Here is a 14,943-nt window from a genome sequence, read left to right on the forward strand (position 1 = left end):
CCAAATATCATACATCTGTAATGTCAAATATAGATCAAAACTATGTTATAGGACAAAGATGTTAACTAATTAGCAAGTAAAAGAATGCAAAGCAAATGCATAACAATTCTTCAGGGAATTTGCATATATGACCAATTTCCCTCCGGGGGTAGTCTACAAAGCATTGTTCTGAAGATCAAAGGAATAAATTAGCATCAATATCTATATTGTTTATAGCTGAAATGCAAAAAAAAAAAAAAAAAAAAGAAAGAAAAAGAAAAAGAAAAAGAAAAGAGCTGTGGGAAATCCCAACTATTTCTGACCTGAAATCAACAATTCATGGTCTTGCTGTCCTGAAAAATGTCAAGAGGCGGCTTAGTGGGAATATGGTCAGTGCTGAATACCCAGCAAAACTGTTCTTCATTTCATCATACTATTTCTCGGCCTACTTGCAGAGGTTATGATGTGATGTTAAGGAATCCATATTCTGGATGCACGCCAGACTAAGAACACGGGAGCCCTGATGGATTAAACAAATGTTTCATCTAGTCCAGCCTTCTTTTCCCAGAGGTGGCAATGAACTCTCCCTGATCTTTGTCCCAGCATCTGATGTCTGAAGGCATTCCACCTCTGAACAATTCAGTGCTCATATGAGATTTGCACTTCAACTATGACTGGGTTAAGTCAGTCAGAGAATTACTTATTTTATTAGGGCTTTTATTCATTAGTCACACTTAAAGCGGCTATTGTTTTTGAATTATTTCTGGATGTAAATTTAAGGGGTGCATAAATTGCTTTTGATTTGGTATAGAGATGACATTGTTAAAAGAATGAGGGTGTGACATATCCTCTCTCTCTCTCTCTCTCTCTCTCACACACACACACACACACACACACACAAACACACACACAAACACACAGAGTCATTGTTTAATGTCTGAAGAAAAGTCCTACAAAGATTGCTAATTATTTTGTCATTTTCGGGTTGGTCCTAATAAAGGCATTATTCCAATGATATTTTGATTTTTTAAAAAAATCTTGATGGACCAGTGGAGCTTCAGACATTAGATCCAATGGTAGCATGAGCATAAGGCAGGTCACAGAACCAGTCTTTTCTTCTTTAAGGGACCATCTGGAGCAGTGGGAACTGCTGAACAGAGATGCAGTGAAAAAGAGGTGGAGGGTTCTTGTACAAATGGAAATTCTGCTAGCATTACCAGTACATTTCTGAGCACAATTGAAAGTGTTGGTGCTGACTTTTAAAGCCCTAAACGACCTCGGCCTAGTATACCTGAAGGAGCATCTCCACCCCCATCGTTCAGCCTGGACACTGAGATCCAGCTCCAAAGGCCTTCTGGCGGTTCCCTCACTGCAAGAAGTGAGGTTACAGGGAACCAGGCACAGGGCCTTCTTGGTAGTGGCGCCTGTCCTGTGGCAACGCCCTCCCTTCAGTTGTCAAGTAGATCAACAACTACAGTGGAACCTCGGGTTGTGGACGTAATCCGTGATGGAGGCACGTCTACAACCCGCAGCGTTGGCATTTTGAAGTGCCGCGTCTGTGCCGGCGCAATTTGGCACTTCTGCGCATGCATGAGCAGCGAAACCAAGAAGTAACCCATTCCAGTACTTCCAGGTTTCCCGCAGTCTGCAACCCGAAAACACAACTGAAGCATCCGTAACATGAGGTATGACTGTATATGACATTTAGAAGACATCTGAAGGCAGTCCTGTTTAGGGAAGTTTTAAATGACTGATATTTTGATGTATTTTTAATCTTTTGTTGGAAGCCGCCCAGAGTGGCTGGAGAAACCCAGCCAGATGGGTGGGGTAGAAATAATAAATTATTATTATATATAAGATATCAATCAAATCAAAAGTTAAGAATGGAGTGAAAGTATTTCGAAGATTATATGTCAAAATATTGTTCTAAAAATGACATGTTAATAGGCTTCGAGTAAAAAATGTAAGCAATAACAAAACCAGTAATGAAAGAAGGAAAAACCAGAATTTAACAAAAATAATTTATTATAGAATAATAATTTATTATAGAATGCAAGGGGGGGAAAGGTAGAAAGAAATATAAAGAAGTCGAGTTGCTATGGAGGGAAGTAGAGGGTGGGTGGAGGGTTTTATAATTAAGTGTATAATTATGCAGCTCTTGTAATTTAGATATTATATTTTATGTGAGGGAATCATTGGGAATTTTGGTTATTATGTATATATGTTAAGTTTCAATAAAGATCTTTGAAAATTAAAAGAATAAAAATAAAAATAAAATATTATTATTATTATATTACTATTATAGCATAAGATCGCTCTTCCTAGTTTTGGACAATCACACTCAGGGGTGGCGTGTCCCATTTCACTGCTTGAGAGGAAACAGTAAGTGCTGCTCTGCCAGCCACACCACAGCATCCCTTAACTAGGTTGTGTGGCGGGAGTGCAAAGCAGCGATCAGTTCTGGTGAGATCTCGCCAAAATCTCACAAGATCTTGCATGCTTCATGAGATCTTGTGAGATTTCAGCGAGACCTTGCACAATTTGGGGGAGATCTTATCAGAAACTGGTACCAGTGCCAGCAGCGCTTCTCCGTGGGTGGTGGAGGGTTGTGGGGTACCCACAGGGGCACTGCCTTGGGGTCTTTCGTCACTCAAGGTGGCTGCTTCACCCCATCTCATGGATAGGTCAGCTCTGATCCCACTGCAGCACCATACAACACAGAAGTGAGTCAGGGGACCCATTAACCCCCTGGAAAGGGTTTTTTGGGCAGTATGGTGGTCTCCAGAGGAGTTGGTTGAGTTTCCTTCCACTTGCACAACTATTAGATGCAATCCTTTGTTTTATAAAGAGATATTGGCTTTGAAGCTTCAATTTTCTGTCATATTCCATTGAAAAATATTGAATTCTTTCTCCGAAGAATTTGTTTTCTTTCAAATTCACATTTGAAAGGAGAATGTCTACGAGGCTCAGCCATTCTTTCCCCATAACATAATGTTTGCAGTTTTGGAGAAGTGCTACACCGCTTAAATCGCCGTGCATTTCTACCACAGTCGATCATTTAATACAACAAGTGGAAGTAGCTCATCACCTTTTCTAAAACATTTCAGAAGGAAGGGTGACACCTTATTCAAATGGAAGACTGGGAAAGATTATGGAAAAAAGATTTACAATTCACAGCATACTATTCATTAAAGGGAAAATGCTTGAAAATGGTTTATAGGTGGTATGTGACACCTAATAAATTGGCAAAAAATTATAAGACAAATACAAACACATGTTGGAGATGCAACCAAGGGGAGGGAACCCTATTCCATATGTGGTGGATGTTAGGATTCTTGCCCCGTGCTTGCAGTTATGGGATTGTTTTTATCACACGACAGTGTATGTTTTCATTCCACATAATGAGAAGTGATGGAGACAGGATGTTTTTATTACAGTGCTGTGTTTCCGTGATGTAGGACTATTGTCGTTTGTTTCTTTCTCTTTGCTGTCTGATGAGAAAGGGGAAGGAGCTAAGTCAGAATGCTCTGAGTGTATTATATAATAATAATAATAATAATTTTTTATTTATACCCTGCCCTCCCCAGCCAAGGCCGGGCTCAGAGCGGCTTACAAGCAATAATAAAAACAAGATGAATGATTACAACTTAAAAACAAAAATAAAATACAACATTAAAATAATGGAACATTAAAATATTAAAATGTAGCCTCATCGCAGGAGGAGAAGGGAAAAAAAGAGAGAGAGAGAGAGGGAGGGAGGGAATCAAATTGGCTCCAAGCCAAAGGCCAGGCGGAACAACTCTGTCTTACAGGCCCTGCGGAAAGAAATCAGATCCTGCAGGGCCCTGGTCTCATGAGGCAGAGCGTTCCACCAGGCCGGGGCCAGTGTTGAAAAGGCCCTGGCTCTGGTTGAAGCCAATCTAACTTCCTTAGGGCCCGGGACCACAAGGGTGTTGTTATTTATGGACCTTGAGGCTCTCCGTGGGGCATACCAGGAGAGGCGGTCCCGTAGGTACGAGGGTCCTAGGCCGTGAAGGGCTTTAAAGGTCAAAAGCAGCACCTTAAATCTGACCCTGTACTCCACCGGGAGCCAGTGCAGCTTGAAAAGCACTGGGTGAATATGCTCCCATGGCAGAGACCCCATGAGGAGCCTCGCTGCAGCATTCTGCACCTGCTGGGACAGCTTCAAGGGCAGCCCCGTGTAGAGCGAATTACAGTAGTCAAGCCTGGAGATGACCGTCGCATGGATCACTGTGGCCAAGTCAGGGCGGGAAAGGTAAGGGACCAACTGCTTGATGCGGCGAAGGTGGAAAAATGTCGCCTTGGCTGTTGCTGTAACTTGCGCCTCCATGGAAAGGGAGGCGTCAAGGATTACACCCAAACTCTTAACGGAAGGCAATGGCACTAATTGGGCCCCCGCAAGAGAAGGGAGTTGGTCCCTCATCCCCATGCCATCCCGACCTAGCCATAGGACCTCTGTCTTCGAAGGATTTTATTTATATGTGTAAATAAAGTAGTTTAGCGAAATGCTGCGCTACTGAGTCAGTCACGCGAACTGCCAACACTCTGCAGAATCCTGAAGTGTGCTGATGCCTCTTGGTATCAGTCGCTGTGATGTTCGGGCTGGAGAAAACGTTTCAAGCTCTGACCAACCAAGAGAGAGACAACATGCCAGTCGGGCATGTGTCTCTGCCGGATTCCTACTCGCGTGTAGGACGTGATATGGGATATGAAGAAATTAAAAAAATGTTTGGGCAAACATTTAGTAAAAAACCAGAAGCTTTCCTATTGGGCATTATGACTATAAATATCTCAAAGGATAAAAAAAGGGTGTTCCTTTACATGACGACAGCAGCCAGAATATTAATAGCAAAAAACTGGAAAGGAGAGATAATACCAACTAAGGAAGAGTGGCAAAACAAAGTGTGTGAATATATGGAATTAGCTATGATGACAGAGGCAATAAGGGATCAATCGAGCCAAAGATATAAAAAGGAATGGGATTGTTTTGAAAGATATTTATGCAAGCATGTTGTCTAATGGGGAGGAAAAATATTAAGAGGTGCTGAAAAGAAATTTCACAAAATGACAATAACTAAAGTGTAAAACAACGCAGTTTGGAGAAAAGGGAGTATGAAGAAGCCGTAAGGAGGTGGGGAGGAAGTCAACGGAGAAAAAGAAATTTATGGTGGGAAATGTTCTTTGGTGACTGTCATAGTACTTTGAAAAGGAAAATTCAATGTATGTAAGTAAGAATATAGTATATATAATTAACAGGGAGTGGAAGAAAATTTATGCATATGTATATGTAATTTTGAAAACGCAATAACAAAAAGAATTCAGAAGGAAATTTTACAGAAAGTTCTCTAGGGTACTTGTGAAGTAGGCATCATAGTCATTATATTCATGTACATATATTTTGGGCCTATAAATCCTACCAGCAGCTGCCCCTGGGACCAGGCTCGGAGATTCCTATGGTGTTTTGCCCCTCCCACCAACTGTCCCTCTTTCCTGCCCATACACAAATAATTCTTGACTTATTTTTGGAGGGAGCATGTCACATAATCCCTACGTTTGTCAAACTATACAGTGGTGCCCCGCAAGACGAATGCCTCGCAAGACGGAAAACCCGCTAGACGAAAGGGTTTTCCGTTTAGGATGCACTTCGCAAAACGAATTTCCCTATGGGCTTGCTTCGCAAGACGAAAATGTCTTGCGAGTTCCTGCGGGGGGTTTTTTCCTCCCCCCCCTTTTTCTAAGCCGCAAACCGCTTATCAGCTGATCCGCTAAACCGCTAAGCCGCTAATAGCGCTAATCCGCTAAGCCGTCAATGGGCTTGCTTCGCAAGACGAAAAAACCGCTAGACGAAGAGAATCGCGGAACGGATTCTTTTCGTCTTGCGAGGCACCACTGTATGTCCTATTTTAACCACACAGATAGACGCACACACACACATAAAGAGCTCTAACTATTCAGAATGTTGCCTATTCTGCATTAATGCTGCTGGTTTTTTTATTGGCTCCAGCAACTCTCACAAGATCTGAGCTATAGGTGAAAAAATATTACCCAAAATGATCTTCAATTTACTTCTATATTTTTTCTCATGACTGTGGAGTTGCAGCCTCAGCTAGGAGCATCTGGATCTCCAAAGGCCAAATAAAGCCTTTTCCAGCTCTCCATGCTTGGGCCATGTGCCGACTCCCTGAAATTCTGCTACTCTGATCAATCCTATTTTTGCATTCCTCAAAATGGGCATATTTCCCCTGAACCAGGGGAAGCCTGAAATGTTTAGGCGAAACATAACCACAACCCTAAGACTGATCAAGAAGCAGCTGGTGGCTAGTAGCAGAAACAATCACCTTAGTTAAAAGTTTAGAAGGATCCTCCTTTTTGGAGCAGTGGAGATAAATCTAACCAGAATGGCGGGGGGGGGGGGGGGGAGAGAGAATCCGAGAAACTGAGGTGCAGAGCCAACTTCTAAATCTCCTTTACCGCTATTGCTTCCTACAAAGAATTCGGAGGGGGGAAAAATCACTGAGTGGAATCTGCTGTGATTTTGCTTAATTCCACTTGTGAGTTAGTCAGATTAAGAGTGCCATGAGAATGTAGACTGCTAAGTAGCCAAGGATGTTTCACATGTCTTAATTACAGCATCTTTATATTTCTTCTTTATGATGTTCTGCTTCCTACCAAATTAAAGGGGGGAGGGGGAATCTCAAAGAGAAAATTCCCCAGGCAAACAAGACATATGGCTGCATCCTATCAAGCCTAAGAAGAGGAGTTCTGGTTTTTTTACAAATGCCGTTTATTTTACAAACCACACAAGACAATCTCGTTTCAAAATTTAAAAGGAAAACCAGGGAGCTCTTTCTGCATTGCACATCCAAAGCATTGCTGAGTTGCACTCTCATGTCCTCTTTGGTTCAAATCTGATTGAACCAAGTTGCATGCACCACCTGTCCTCAAATATGATGCCAAAGCCATATGACCCAACGGCCTCGGAACATGTCTGTGGCTCTGCTTCCAACAAAAGTTTGGTTCTCCAGAAAGAGATGCCATGAAAATTCTTCAAAAATGATGGCCATACAGCCAAGTCTGCCCTCAGTTCCTAGTCACATGCACCCCATGATATGGGTGAATAAGGCCCGCCATGGCATCATAAGGCCAATGCAATTAAGTGCCACCTGGTATAATCACCCAGGCAGGCGAAATTTAACAGCCGAATTTGGTGCTCCGGGCAATAAACAAGCATCCAAGCATTCCTGCCCTTTTCTTAATTGCCCATTCCCAAAGGAACTAAGCCTGTCTTTCCTGAAAATAGTGTGCACATGGGGATGGAGAAGGCTAAACAAGATTAAGATCAGAAGCAGAAATGTTTTTGTTATTGCAGGGGAGAAAAGCGAGAAAAATACAGCCATTCCTGAAGTCCCTTCTCTACCTGAGATATAGGGCTGAGCCCCCTGGTGTGGATGGAGGGAAGTCAGCTCATCCCTTAAATAGGGACCAAGCCCCTCCTCAGACCCCCCTCAGGAATGTACCAATCGGCACCAAGGATTTTCCCGCTCCGCCCCTCTCGCCCAACGGTTACCCTAAAAGTGAAGGCGGTGAAGGTCCTGTGTGAGAGCCTGGAGGCGGCTGGAGGATGGATGGCAGCTAACAGATTGAGGTTGAATCCTGACAAGACAGAAGTACTGTTCTTGGGGGACAGGGGGCGGGTGGGTGTGGGGGACTCCCTGGTCCTTAATGGGGTAACTGTGCCCCTGAAGGTCCAGGTGTGCAGCCTGGGAGTCATTTTGGACTCACAGCTGTCCATGGAGGCACAGGTCAATGCTGTGTCCAGGGCAGCTGTCTACCAGCTCCATTTGATGCGCAGGCTAAGACCCTAGCTGCCCACAGACTGTCTCACCAGAGTGGTGCATGCTCTTGTTATCTCCCGCTTGGAATACTGCAATGCACTCTATGTGGGGCTACCTTTGAAGGTGACCTGGGAACTGCAATTAATCCAGAATGCGGCAGCTAGACTGGTGACTGGGAGTGGCTGCCAGGACCACATAACACCGGTCCTGAGAGATCTGCATTGGCTCCCAGTTCATTTCCGAGCACAATTCAAAGTGTTGGTGCTGACCTTGAAAGCCCTAAACGGCCTCGGTCCTGTATACCTGAAGGAGCGTCTCCACCCCCATCGTTCAGCCCGGACACCGGGGTCCAGCTCCGAGGGCCTTCTGGCAGTTCCCTCATTGCGAGAAGTAAGGTTACAGGTAACCAGACAGAGGGCCTTCTCGGTAGTGGTGCCCACCCTGTGGAACGCCCTCCCATCAGATGTCAAGGAAATAAGCAGCTATCCTATTTTTAAAAGACATCTGAAGGCAGCCCTTTTTTGGGAAGTTTTTAATATTTTATGCTGTATCGTTTTTAACACTCGATTGGGAGCCGCCCAGAGTGGCTGGGGAAACTCAACCAGATGGGCGGGGTATAAATAATAAATTATTATTATTATTATTATTATTATTATTATTATTGGGGTCTGGAAATATCCCAGTCCTCTTTAGCCAAATAAAGGCAGCGGCGTTGTGGAAAGAGTTCAAATTTATTGCAGATTGCAGTAAGAATGGATGATCCAGTGGAATTTTCCAAATCCAAGACCCCCCAATACAAACTGTAAGGTACTTTTGTAATATCCTCTTTATGTGATTAGCTCATGAACACTCCCTTTCAGCAAGGATTGGATAACTGAATGTGTGGGCAGCTTGTGAGCCCCTAAAACTAATTTAATTGGTCAGAACAGCCTGCTCCTAAATTACTACGGCAACAGGTGTATTTGAGCAAAGCATAAATTCGCGAATCTTCTGCCTCATGCCAAACCTTGCTTTTCCACTATCTGCTACATGAAGACTTGTCTGCATCAGGAGAATGCACAACTCTGAAGTTGTGAAGACCAGTTGCGCTTCTGCTATGTGGGGCCAAGTTGTCAGCAAAAAAGACAAAAAATGCATATTCATCTCACCGGTGGGGGGTGCAGGGAGGCTGTGGGATCTAACGAGCATTACACTAAGCGTGTAAAACAAATATATAAACATTTCCCGACTAACACACCTGCATCTGGTTCTATTCAAGGTTTAATTAGCAAGCTGGCAGTTCAAGCTCTTAAATGAAAAACAAGAAAAGAGATGGGAGGATAAAAGGCTAGGTTTGTGGGTGCTGTGGGCTCTGACATACTTCCTGGGCCACAATGTCTACCTGGGTCCCAGATCATAATGTCATGTGACAAAGGTACTTGAGAGCAGAAGCTGTAAGGGAAGCTGCAAAGGAGTCTAGAAATGTTGTGAAATGCTGAAAAGCTGCAGAATCATTTAGCATGCTGAATCACTGTGACTCATCTTGAGGATGATTCATTCTCTGTACAGTGGTGCCTCGCAAGACAAAAAGAATCCATTCCGCGAGTCTCTTCATCTTGCGGTTTTTTCGTCTTGCGAAGCAAGCCCATTAGCGGCTTAGTGGATTAGCGCTATTAGCGGCTTAGCGGATCAGCTGATAAGCAGCTTAGCGGCTTAGCGGATCAGCTAATAAGCAGCTTAGCGGATCAGCTGATAAGCGGCTTAGCGGATCAGCTGATAAGCGGCTTAGTGGCTTAGCGGATCAGCTGATAAGCGGCTTAGCGGCTTAGAAAAAAGGGGGGGGAAACCCCGCAGGAACTCGCAAGACATTTTCGTCTTGAGAAGCAAGCCCGTAGGACATTCGTTCTGCGAAGCACCTCCAAAACGGAAAACCCTTTCGTCTAGCGGGTTTTCCGTCTTGCGAGGCATTCATCTTGCGGGGCACCACTGTATAAGTATTGTATCTGCTTGCGGAAAGACTCAGTGAGTGTGTGTGTGTTTGTGGTGGAGCTTGTGCTCAATGGAGACTGTGACTCAGTAACTCTCTGTATGCTCTGAAGCTAGTTTAATCTTCTGTTCACTGTGCTGTTATTTGCAAACAATTTTATTTTAACACAGTAAAGCTTTTATTATTTTACTGAAGATGACTGTTATTAATTTAACCCAGGGGTAGGCAAACTAAGGCCCAGGGGCCGGATGCAGCCCAGCCACCTTCTCAATCCGGCCTGCAGACGGTCTGGGTATCAGCGTGTTTTTACATGAGTGGAATGTGTCCTTTTATTCAAAATGCATCTCTAGGTTTTTTGTGGGGCCTGCCTGGTGTTTTTACATGAGTAGAATGTGTCCTTTTATTTGAAATGCATCTCTGGGTTATTTGTGGGGCATAGGAATTTGTTCATCCCCCCCAAAAAAAATATATATATATATATACAGTGGTGCCCCGCAAGACGAATGCCTCGCAAGACAAAAAACCCGCTAGACGAAAGGGTTTTCTGTTTTTCGAGGCGCTTCGCGAGACGAATTTCCCTATGGGCTTGCTTCGCAAGACCAAAATGTCTTGCGAGTCTTGCGAGTTTTTTCCCTCCCCCCCCTTTTTCTAAGCCGCTAATAGCCGCTAAGCCGCTAATAGCGCTAATCCGCTAAGCCGTCAATGGGCTTGCTTCGCAAGACGAAAAAACCGCTAGATGAAGAGACTCGCGGAACGGATTATTTTCGTCTTGCGAGGCACCACTGTACCGTATTTTTCTCTCTATAACACGCACCAGACCATAACACACACGTAGTTTTTAGAGGAGGAAAACAAGAAAAAAAATATTCTAAACGAAATAGTGGATATATGGTTTTCGTGGTTCATGCTGTGGCCACAGACATGTGATCTGACAGTAAGTTTGGAGTAGCTCAATGCAAAAATCCTGAGGATCCATGTGGATCCATGCTTTGTAACCACGGAGGAGGGAAGGAAGGGGAACCATGGATCCTCTGCTCATGACTGCAGCAGATCCCCCACCACCACCACCCGCAGGCATTCCCACCATAACACGCACAGACATTTCCCCTTACTTTCTAGGAGGAAAAAAGTGAGTGTTATGGTGCAAACAATACGGTAATTTGTTCCGGAGGTCCGTACTTAACCTGAAACTGTTCTTAACCTGAAGCACCACTTTAGCTAATGGAGTCTCCTGCTGCTGATGCGCCGCCGAAGCACGATTTCTGTTCTCATCCTGAAGCAAAGTTCTTAACCTGAAACACTATTTCTGGGTTAGCGGAGTCTGTAACTTGAAGCGTATGTAACCTGAAGTGTATGTAACCTGAGGTACAACTGTAAGAGCTGCAATGATCAGCATCCTGGTTCTGATAGCCACAGGCGACATTTCAAGTCTTCTCCTGATGGCACAGTTAGGTGAGCACTTGTGGAAAGAGAATTCAGCATTCTAAATTGTTAGAGAGGTGTCCTGAAGCCATTTCTTTACACACAAAATGTATGCATATTGATTATTAAAACTCTTTTTCCTTAGCTTCTAGAAGTGCCACGGTTTAATTTTCTTCCCCCCCTCCACCCATTCACCGGTGTGATAAGTCTTCCTGCTAACTTGCAGTATATAACAGCATGATGCACAGCATGTCATAGGAAGATTTGAAAATATGCATATTTAGCTACTCTTGCTTCCTGCATGAGTTTGCTACACGAGTCTTGGAGGAGGCATTAGGGTTTCTCAGGAGGTAGCAACCATGCCTACTTTTCGAGGCTGTAATAACCAACATTAAAAAAAAATATTTTGAACTTGTGCAAATCAGCACTTATGGTCATTTGACTTCAGTTAATTATGGACTGGAAATGCTTTTCCATTTACTTTCAAATCCACTGCGGATCATCCGAATTGGTATGCTACAGCGCCACAGGGAGTAACCTGTGTACTATCTCCATTGGCATATGGTAAGAGTTTTTCCCCTCTCACTTTACTGGCCAGTTTTACAAACAGCCCATTAATTTTTCATGCTGTAGCAGTTTTTGGCATAACTTCTGTAAGACTCAACATTTGCTGACATGGCATTAAAAACTTTGATGAAATGGGGGAAAAAACAATAACAACCCACTCCTTTTAGGCCATTCTGCTGATACTGCCTAAAAAATATTTTTTTCTCTCTCTCTTGTGCTGTGTTTTTATTCACTGACACAGGTTCATAAAAACTATATCCATTCGTTTAAGAGCTCGTTTGCTTGTGACAGTTCATCTCTTTTGCATGCTGCTTCTGGCCGGTTAGTCCAAAGATGCACAGAATGTTACAAAATGAGGGTCTTCATGTAATCATAAGGAGGGCACATCTGAGTTGGCAGCATCATGCACAATGAATCTGGGGCTAGAGCACAAAACTAGAAGCATGAGGAGCAACCCAGGTAAGAGACCCTTGCGCTCATTCTGGGATGGCAACTGTGTGTAACTGAGCTGTGCAGGCTGATGGACAAATGATGTCAGGTGGAAATACACAGTGTAAATGAATATACTAAGCAGCACTGTCAAAGCCCATGTAATTCTCTAAATTTGAGCAACATGCTCCAACATTAACTGACAAAACAGGCAAGCTTTATCTTTCTTCTATTGAAAACACCCTTAAGGTTAGCTTCTGCATATAATGGCTTGATTCAGACACACAGTGGTACCTCGGGTTACATATGCTTCAGGTTACAGACGCTTCAGGTTACAGACTCCGCTAACCCAGAAATAGTACCTCATAATAATAATAATAATAATAATAATAATAATTTTTATACCCCGCCCTCCCCAGCCAAGACCAGGCTCAGGGCGGCTAACAACCAATAATAAAAACAAGTTGATTAAAATACAATTTAAAAGATTAAGATACAACACTAAAACATTAGGATGCAGCCTCTTCACAGGAGGAGAAGGTTAAGAACTTTGCTTCAGGATGAGAACAGAAATTGTGCTCCGGCAGTGTGGTGGTAGCAGGAGGCCCCATTAGCTAAAGTGGTGCTTCAGGTTAAGAACAGTTTCAGGTTAAGAACGGACTTCCGGAACGCATTAAGTACTTAACCCGAGATACCACTGTAATGGTAAACCATGGTTTGGCATTCCGAGAACAAGTCATGCTTAGCTTCAGGCTTATTCATTCCCCACTCCGTTCTCCTTTGTGCATGAGAGCACAAAATGGAAAGCATCTACTTCGTCTTTTGAATAAGTCACAGTCTCCTCTCATGTAAAAAATTTGGGGAACTATGGTTTATTTTAAATGTGATTTGTTCAAATGAACTAGGATCAAATCTTGCGTTCAGATCCTGCTTTAATAACTAACCACATCATAAACCACAGGTTTCTGAGGTTGGATATAATGAGAAACTGCAGTTTGTTCAAAATTTAAAGTGGAAGCTTTCAATCTCCTCCCCACATGCACATAGGAATTGCAAAGGCTAAGAAGCAGCGTGTGAATCCAACATTCGCCACACCTCAGTTTGCTAACACTAAAGTTTAGTGACTAAACCATGGCAGAGCGCTATGTCTGAACTAGGCCAATATGTGGATCTCCTCAGTAGCACAGAATTATAGAATCACAGAATTGTAGTTGGAAGCGTCATCTAGCCCAACCACTGCAATGCAGGAATCTCAACTCAAGACAAAATGTTCATTTTTTTTTTACTAAGTTTAAAATTGATCAATTATCTCAAAAAAAACCCCACCAAACCCAGCTGAATAAATTGTTGTAGTATCACATATACAACAAAGGAAACGATAAAATAAAATGAGATTTGGTAACTGTAAATTGGGAATTTAAAATTAGGGCTATAGACTTCAACTAGTTTTTAAACTAGGATTGCAGACATTTTTTCTTGCAAGTGAAGCTGCTTCAGGTATGGTGATGAAATTATGGGGAAGAGCTCCACTTGCTAAATGCCTTCATGGCACACATCTGTTTAAAAACCCAAAACTAAAGAAAGTAAGCAAACGGCCAAACCTGATTTAAAATCAGTATAATTGTTGTAACTTGCACAAGCATAAACTTTGAGGGGAGTGGTACTTACCGTATTTTTTGCTCTATAAGACGCACCAGACCATAAGACGCAGCTAGTTTTTGGAGGAGGAAAACAAGAAAAAAAATTCTGAATCTCAGAAGCCAGAACAGCAAGAGGGATCGCAATCCCTCTTGCTGTTCTGGCTTCTGGGATAGCTGCACAGCCTGCATTCACTCCATAAGACGCACACACATTTCCCCTTACTTTTTAGGAGGGAAAAAGTGAGTCTTATAGAGCAAAAAATACAGTACTTTTAGCTATGGTAAAAAGGTCAGGACCCAGGACTTTGCTCATTCCCTCCTCCCTATTCTAGAATAAAAACTGCCATTGACTTTGTTAGCCATGGTTCAGCATTACATCTACACTGATGCAAACCACAGTTGACTCTAACCGGGTTTGCAGACACTGTTCAATATCCCCACTTAAGCAGACCATACTTAGCATGCAGTCACTCTAGTCTAGCATCTTAAGCATGGTTCAGAAAATGTCAACAGTAAATCTGTAGTGAGTGATTTCTCTCTGTTGCTTCACTGATGCATGGTTGGTTTAAGACTAAAGCTGGATATAAGGATGTACACTTTGATTGCATACTGCAGTTATATATTAGTTATTTATACCAATATATGTGCAATGCTTTCCAGCAATAGCACCTTCTGATAACACCACCTGCAATATCAGCAGATAACAATAGCACCAGTGGTAACAGAAAAATATAAAATAAGTTAAGCACCTTACCTTTCCGCACCAGTCATTCTTTGGAACTAACTCAGCTACAATTCTCTGAACTACCACCAAAGTATCACTGAAAACATTACTCCATACTTAACAGCTCCACAATGAGCTTCTGTTTACCTCAGTATTTTAATTTGCACTGGTCTGATTAGGAGGAAGTAGTAATGGCAAAGCAGATGGTTTTCAGAAATCTGCTTACCCCAATCATGCATTTGAGAGTTTGGTGAGCTGCGCTTTGCAGCTCAGAACGCTATGAAATATTCCTGCATTAAAAAGCCTCCCAAAATCAAGAGCTGGCAGAATGTTTGGTGCTTATCATTCATGTTGTCATTT

At 42.9% G+C, this 14,943-nt stretch overlaps 1 protein-coding gene across 7 annotated transcripts in view; it reads right to left on the reverse strand.

Annotated features, from left to right (window-relative positions):
- Nucleotides 1–14,943, reverse strand: part of LOC307214296 (uncharacterized protein) — a 188,150-nt gene that overhangs the window by 167,014 nt on the left and 6,193 nt on the right. The window contains exon 1 of one of the 7 annotated variants that reach the window (XM_079973124.1): nucleotides 14,614–14,716. The exons of the other annotated variants lie outside the window; for them this stretch is intronic. Coding sequence (XP_079829250.1) covers nucleotides 14,614–14,630 — 17 coding nt within the window. The 5' untranslated portion in view covers nucleotides 14,631–14,716. Of the gene's footprint in view, nucleotides 1–14,613; nucleotides 14,717–14,943 lie in introns of those variants that run through there. 7 annotated transcript variants of the gene reach the window in all.

The sequence above is a fragment of the Podarcis cretensis genome (assembly GCF_951804945.1).
Source record: "Podarcis cretensis genome assembly, chromosome: 4".
Lineage (NCBI taxonomy): Eukaryota > Metazoa > Chordata > Lepidosauria > Squamata > Lacertidae > Podarcis > Podarcis cretensis.